General features: G+C 37.5%; 3 protein-coding genes across 3 annotated transcripts in view; all 3 read right to left on the reverse strand.

Annotated features, from left to right (window-relative positions):
• LOC122138079 (TOX high mobility group box family member 4-B-like) overlaps nt 1-1,224 on the reverse strand; it is a gene marked incomplete at its 3' end in the record, with an annotated part of 10,863 nt that extends 9,639 nt beyond the window's left edge. Inside the window, exon 1 of the mRNA XM_042728883.1 lies at nt 1,095-1,224. Coding sequence (XP_042584817.1) covers nt 1,095-1,100 — 6 coding nt within the window. The remainder of the gene's footprint in view (nt 1-1,094) is intronic.
• Nucleotides 1,225-1,852: 628 nt separating this feature from the next.
• nop10 (NOP10 ribonucleoprotein homolog (yeast)) lies at nt 1,853-3,313 on the reverse strand. Its single transcript, XM_019106658.2, has 2 exons — nt 3,123-3,313; nt 1,853-2,537 (listed from the first exon to the last, which is right to left on the reverse strand). The coding sequence occupies exons 1-2, from the start codon at nt 3,174-3,176 to the stop codon at nt 2,397-2,399; spliced, it is 195 nt and encodes a 64-aa protein (XP_018962203.1). The 5' UTR covers nt 3,177-3,313; the 3' UTR covers nt 1,853-2,396.
• A 1,017-nt stretch (nt 3,314-4,330) lies between these two features.
• LOC109093003 (lysophospholipid acyltransferase LPCAT4) overlaps nt 4,331-7,500 on the reverse strand; it is a 10,354-nt gene continuing 7,184 nt past the window's right edge. Inside the window, exons 9-13 of the mRNA XM_042726943.1 lie at nt 7,342-7,467; nt 7,056-7,209; nt 6,591-6,672; nt 5,499-5,645; nt 4,331-4,904 (exon numbers count right to left, since the gene is read on the reverse strand). Coding sequence (XP_042582877.1) covers nt 4,741-4,904; nt 5,499-5,645; nt 6,591-6,672; nt 7,056-7,209; nt 7,342-7,467 — 673 coding nt within the window. The 3' untranslated portion in view covers nt 4,331-4,740. The remainder of the gene's footprint in view (nt 4,905-5,498; nt 5,646-6,590; nt 6,673-7,055; nt 7,210-7,341; nt 7,468-7,500) is intronic.

The following is a 7,500-nucleotide window of genomic DNA, read 5'->3' on the forward strand; positions in this document are numbered from 1 at the left end:
AACAAACATGGTTAAAAAAGCCAGAATTAGCCAAAAGGCTATTTTTCATCTGTAGTGCCCTGGCCAAGATGTAAAAAAGCATTAAAAAACATTACAAACATTATAAGCACAGGCTATTTTATTCCCTTCCCTCCACAACAAATCCTCTGTATTTAACAGTGTTTAGGCTATATATACACGTCAAGCCAAAAACAAATTCATTTAAAGAGAAACTGAAGACTAAATACAATTCGCAACATATTTGGATGCTAAAATAATATTTATTACATATAGGTTTTACACGTAATTCCTCATCCTTCACAAAGGCTCTGTCACGCTGAACGCTACACCGCACTATTTCAACTGAGAACTGTAACTTTAATCTTTCTTTGTGTTCTGTTTTGATAATGAACAGACTGTGACGTCAACGGAGCAGAACTACTGTGCGCGCGCACGAGGCGCCAGCGCGATCACTGCAGTGTTTTCCTAACCGTTATTCGTAATTTAGTCAGATAAGCAAACAAAACATCATTCATCATCACTGTAAAGCCTTGACAAAGTAACAATAATGATAATAATAATAATACTAAAGAAAAAAAGAATGAAAAGAAAGCTGCAGTGAAAGACTTTGCGCGCCAAAACGCTCGAGAGAGTTTGCTCGTTTGTGGTTATCAGTTAATAAAAAGAATAAATAAGTTAATTGCAAAAGTCGGTAAATGTATATAAAGTTAATGTAGCACATATAGTTATTCCTTTAATTTGTTTTTCTCCTGGTGTTTTTCTGTGTTCATATACTGGAAGACATGAGTTTGTCTCGAGTCTCATGAAGAACTTTAGATGAGCGCCCTTCTGCTTTCACACACACAGAGCTGAAGCGAACAGACCGTAAACAACATTATGAGTTATTAAATGTGTCGTTTAATAAATGACCCCCACTCAGGAGATAATGGTATGTCCTGTGGCCTGCTGAAGAGTATATAAACCTCGCGTGTCTATTTCTAAACTCGCGTATTTAGATCAGATTATATGTTCGCACCCGTGTGTTTAGAGGAGAGTCGTGTTCCGAGCGGAAGCGGGACTGTCGCGGAGTTCGGTGTTTGTTTTGGACTTCTTACCTCCATTCTCCACACGCCTTCTCTCTCTCTGTGTGTGTGTGTGTGTGTGTGTGTGTGTGTGTGTGTGTGTCCGATCAAAGCGACTCTCGTGGAAAACACACCAACGGATCGCGCGCCATGATCTTCCGGGTTGGAGATGAGCGGATGTGACGCGACGGGCCCCGACCCTAACACGATCACCACGGCAACCAGCTTCCGACAGAATAACATCTGAGCTACTATTCTGAATCTTTAGCTTTAGACTTCGTGTGCTTCACAGTTTTAATTCACGTAATTACACGTTAAACTGCTCGATGTTTGTGTGTTAATGAAAGGCCCAGAGGGTCCTCCCGCAGCGTGCTCAAGGTTTATGGTGTTTTTCATTGTTTCTTAGACACGTGACTCATGAACAATATCACCACACACACTTAAAACACGTGATTTACTGATCAATATCACCTTTAGAAATGTGCCAATTCTACACTAAAACCATAAAAACTTCACAAAATCAATTTTAATTAAAAAAACATACATAAAATAGATTTTATATATGAAATCAAAATCTATAAAATTGTTTATATATAACTTATAAATAAATATATAGTGTGTGTGCTAAAACAAAACTGAAACAAAAATAATCTAGACATTTAAAACATAAAAATGACACTCAACAGAATTACTAAAACTACAATGAAAACAGAAAATATAATAAAGTAATTAAAAATATGAGTAACAGCTGTAATAGTATCTCAATGATGGTAAAATAAGACTTAGGCGACAGCATTTTAGTCATTTATTAATGATTCAAGAACACTTCGAATCATAATGAGTTCCCAAGAAACACAACGTCTGCATGTTTAGAGACGTGTTACACATACACAACCCACGATGAAAGACAAGAAACATGAGGACAAATAAAGCAGAAGCAGGGGATTGTGGGATAGATGACAGATTCTCGAGAGCATGTCTGGAAGACTGTTCCCAGCACAACAACACAAAACAATAAACCTCAATCTGACTTTTTTACATCATATCTCCTAAAAATTCTCAAACCTGAAAAAGAAAGAATTGCAAAATACAAACTCAGAATTATGACTTTTATATACATATATAATTCTGAGTTTACTTCTGACCTTTCTCTCTGAACTGTGAGGAAAAAAAAGCAAAACAAAACCACGCAATTCTTTTTAATTTCCAAATAAATCTGAAACACAAACAGTCGAATGACTGGTTTTATTTCACTCCACATTGAGATGCAGTCACATGTCTGTAATGGGAGTAAACTAGACTGAGTAAACTAATGTGAAGTCCGCTGGTGGTCCGTCAGAGCACGGGCCGTGGCTGTTGGGTCAGCAGCAGGCCGAAGCGTCTCTTGATGGTCACGCGGTGTCTGGAGAACTTGTCGTCCGGTGAGAAGCGGGCCGGATGAGCCGAGCTGGTGGGCTGACCGCTCGGGTCCAGCTTCTGCAGAACACACAAACACGCCTTAATACTCTAGCTCTTTATTCACATATATGACAGTCTACAGTAACAACTAGGACACCGTGACATGATAATAACTATAATATTAACTATGATAACTATGCACAAAGCAGCATAGCATCACCATGTTTTCTGAGAAACTCTACATTAACATACCATGCATTAATAAAACTGCATAGCAGTGTCGACATGTATTGTGGCTTTAATATTTTTCATTATTTGTATTATATAATAATATATTTTAATATTATCATTATTGTTTAAAGCACCAAGGTATATATCTATGGTAATAATTCAGCACCAAGAAAGTTTCCATTTGGTTATTTTTGGTAAACCTCATAATAACGTTGAGGGAACCTTAAAGTAACGTTCCCGGAACAACAACAACAACAGTTATTTTTTTTGTAAGCCGAAGCCTAAAGCCCACTCTTCTACGCTAACAAAACACTTGAAACCTGTGTAGGGTTATAATACAGATCTAATGCTGAAAAGACAGAGTCAGGATGATTAAAACACATGCTCTATGACGTGTACACGCCGTGTTTACAGCGGGATAAACGGACTGACCTTCAGAGTATAAACCCTGTCTCCGTTCTCGTTCAGATAATACTGCAGGAACATGATGAAGTGACCACACACCGGGTATAACGAGTATCTCGAGGATTTCCGACCGGGAACTAAGTTTATAGCGCGATGCGCAGCGAGCGACTGGAACACCACGTGTGCGAGCGAACACAAAAAAACAAACCGGAAGTGTGGGACGCCGACGCCGCGCAAAGGAGGATGGGAAATTGAGTTTTTCTTAAAGTCACGTGTGTTTAAGAAAATAAGCCCGCCACCTACTGTACGACATAATTATTAATTTAAATAAACATTGTTACTTATAAATGCTACTTATTCATCATGTTATACAATATTTTCAGCATTAATGCATTGTTTTTGTACAGAAATACATTAATTTATTTGATTTATTAAATCTAAATCCTATACACATGCAAGTATATGTTTAAGAAAAACATGTTACATTTATACATTAAATATTTATTATATAAATTAAATAAATATAAATATAAACGTAAATATATTCAAAATATATGCTGTATGTGTTTGTATTTATATATACATAACAACACACACATACATTATGTAAACAAAAAAATTATTTTGGATGTGATTAATCTGGATTAGTTATTGAATTGTATATATATATATATATATATATATATACAAACATATATTATTGATTGATATTCTGTGTTTTTCTCGGTCTTTCAGGCTGGTTTCAACACGGACTCTCCTCAGACCTGAACATCTCAGACGTCTTGAAGGATAATCCAGTCGCTGGAGTTTGCCTCCGTCTCATGTCCAACATGATTTAAGCCCCTTCAATGGCACTAATCTCCTTTTATCTGAAGATCCCATGATGGAAAACATACTAGCGCCATTTCAGGACGTGTTTCAGATGTTTACTGAACGTCTGCTAGCGAATCCTGAGCTCCACAGTTTCCAAACGGATCTAAACGCTTCAGTCCAAGAAACTCCTCATCCTGATCTTCAAGACTTTGGTCCTGAAGCTGATGGAAACCAAAAACACGAGACTTTGTGCCACTCAATCCAGCTGCTTCAGTCTTCAGAACTACAAATCCCATCATGCATCATTCCCTCACACCGAAATACGTAATACTGTACAAACGACAAACGTTTCAGAAAAGATGGATGAAATGAGCACTTGAGGCATATTAAACCATATAAACAAACCACAAAAACATCAAGTCTTTATTAAAACATTTTAATATATTAAAGTATAAAATATGACACTTCGGCAGAAATCCTTCGCAGTACAGTACGTCTTTGGTTTTTCCAATATACAAAGCTTAAAATGACAAAAATACAGTTTTAAATACACAAACGGATCCTTCGGACTTCATGATAAAATATATATCCAGGGCACATGTAGTAGTGGTATATTCTCACAGTATCTTTCCCAGCGCAGAGACTGACGCGAAAACAGCACAAATTACAAGAAATCACTCGCATACACGTAACCTCAAAACTACAATCTCAACTCGCGCTCAGTCCATGCTAGTTAACGTACGTCCAGTCGGACTGAACAACAGCTAACACCTGGCTTGGTGTAAAGATATTGAATATTTGCAGACGTTCGTTCCAGTATTGCGATGCAACCTCAGTCGGACTTCGTTTCGGTCGCTCCGTAACCGTTATTAATCCCGTTGGCCTTTCTGTTGGGAATCCCATTGTGATTTCTGTCCGCGGACCCACTGGAGTGGAGATACTCGGTACAGACTCTGCGATAAACTGGATGCGTCATCAGCAAGTCTTGCAGAGAAGCTAGGAGATGAATACGTAATCACTTAGCCTACAATAGTCAAATATTAGCATTATAGGCTCAAACTAGAGGTGTGCGATATTGACAACAAATGATATCCCAATATTTTTGGGGATTTTTTCAGTAATGATAACTGAACGATATTTTGCGTGTTGTGTTTTCGTGCTTGTATCTTGGCTGGGTTACCTTTGTCAGCTTCTATGGATATGTTCACGGAGAGAGCCAGGTTAGCTTATTCAAAATTAGTCAAAGATAAATATGACTGGGTTACATTTGTAGGTTTCTGTGGGTATGTTTATGTGGTTAGCTGGGTTATTTTTTCAAATGATTCATTCAAAACGGCCGTTTCTTTTAGAATTCCAGTCTTTATGAATGGATCACTGAATCAGTGACTCAAATGATTCAAACGCCGTAGTGTTGTTCTGAAATGCACAAATTCATTGGCGAAACTGAAAAAAATATTGCGTCTAAAATGTAACACTTTTTGCAAAGTGAGTGACATACCTGATCATTTCAGCTCGCATATCGTTAAAACGACTATTATAATATTAGACGATAAATATCGCACACCTCAGCTGAAACGCAGTGATTTTTACCTTCAGTGGGTCGCCCCCTGGCGGTCAGCGCCGTATACATCTCTGTGATAGAGTACTGAGGGACACCCACCAGCGCCCCCATCAGCCCAGACAGATCATCTGCGCTCAACAACCCATCCTGGTCTGCGTCGTACCACTGCCAACAGACACGGGCAAAAACAACTCTCTACAGGGACGCATTTAATTATCTGTAAGTCTAAAACTAGGTTTTTTTTTAATTATGTGTATGTTTGTGACTTTTTTTTGCCAAACCTGCCAATGGTGGTGCCTTGAGAAAATGGATTGGGGAAACAAATCTAATTGAGATTTTTCTGGTTAAAACTGCAATTGCCATTTTTTTATGTGATTAAAAAAAATAAAAAATACCCAAAAATCAAATTGAGATTCTTATATTACATTAACTTTTTATTAAACTATTTATTAAACAAATAAATATATCAATATAGAGATAATTACATTGTACAGTAAAAAAAAATAAAAATAATTTATTTAGTAGTAATAATTTAATTTTACTGCAATATTTCTTCACTTTAAAACATTGAATCAGAGCTTTTATTTTATGCATTTTTTAATGTAATTAAAATAATCCAAAAATCTAATTGTGATTATTATCTTATATTAACTTCTTATTAGAACAAATAAATATTTAATTTTTGAATATATTATAATTTTATAATTGTAAAATATGAATTTAGTCTTCCCCATGATTTTGTTGTGTATGAACCAAACAGAGAGACCGTTCTGAAGGCTCAGGAAACCTTGTGCAGGTGTTTTGAGTTGATTAGCTGATTGGCATGTCACCATATTCTAATTTGTTGAGAGTGAATTGGTGGGTTTTTGTTAAATGTGAGCCAAAATCACCACAATTAAAAGATACAAAGACTTAAACTACTTCAGTCTGTTTTAATTGAATTTATTTGATAAGTTAGTTTATTTATTTGAGTTGAATTACTGAAATAAATGAACCAACCAAACTTTTCCTTGTTTTTTGAGATGCACCTGTATATATATACAGTTTATATTTTATTTATTTACAGTATATATATAATTAAATCTCACTGTGAAGGAGGTGTGTATTAGATGTTAAGGAGTTGTGTATGAGAGACTCCAGACTCCTGAACCCAGAAACAGCAGAAACACTCAGACAGATCTGCCTCAGATCCACCGTATCGTCCTGCAGACACACACTCACTTCAACACAAATACACAGACCTGCTGTTTTCCTGCTCTGATGGATATAAGCATCTCGTGTGCTTGTAAATGTTAATTGAACTGCTGTTTTCCTGCTTTGATTTTTGTAAGTATTTATTGTGATTTTAAATGTTTTTAGTTTGTTGAATGAGAGTAATTGATTTGAATTTCATCTTTTGGTGCACTGTCCCTTTAAACCAGAGTGTTTTGCTCTCCAAGCCATGGTCTGACTGCAGGGGATTTGAATACAGTGCTTTTATGACACTCTTATGATGTTATGGTGCTCTGTTTTGTCATATTTGCACCTGTGGGTCAGCTCCGGTTCAGGAGGTCATAAATGATGAACTGAATCTCACACTGTGTTACCTTTGAGTAAAGCGAGCAGATCTTCACCGCCATCTTTCTGTCCTTCAGCCCCAATAGAGCGGCCAGGTGATCGGCTGTTACCATGGAGCTCTGGCCTGAGTGACAGCTGTCAATCACGTGGTTCATCACGGCCTCCACATGAGCACTAGTGAGACTGCAGAAGAACCAGAGTGTGAGACCAGCAGGTGGAGAGATGCTAAGCACACACACACACACTCACACACACACTCACACACACACTCTCTCTCACACACACACACACTCTCTCACACAGAGACACACACACCCGTGTTCACGGAGCAGTCTGAGTGTTTCCTGTGCCGGAGGCTCCAGGGGAAGCGAGAGGTTTCCCAGTTTTTTATCAGGAGAACGGCCCTCCATCACGTAATCAGTGGCAGGAACACACAGAGCTCTACGAGACGACACACAAGAGCTCCTTAACATT

This window comes from Cyprinus carpio, chromosome B7, assembly GCF_018340385.1.
Source record: "Cyprinus carpio isolate SPL01 chromosome B7, ASM1834038v1, whole genome shotgun sequence".
Classification (NCBI taxonomy): Eukaryota; Metazoa; Chordata; class Actinopteri; order Cypriniformes; family Cyprinidae; genus Cyprinus; species Cyprinus carpio.

Excerpts from the sequence above, each read along its gene's own strand:
- nop10 (XM_019106658.2), bottom strand. The coding sequence starts at position 3,176 with ATGTTCCTGCAGTATTATCTGAACGAGAACGGAGACAGGGTTTATACT. Across the intron at positions 2,538-3,122 it reads ACAGGGTTTATACTCTGAAG|AAGCTGGACCCGAGCGGTCA; the intron begins GTCAGTCCGTTT and ends TGTGTTCTGCAG.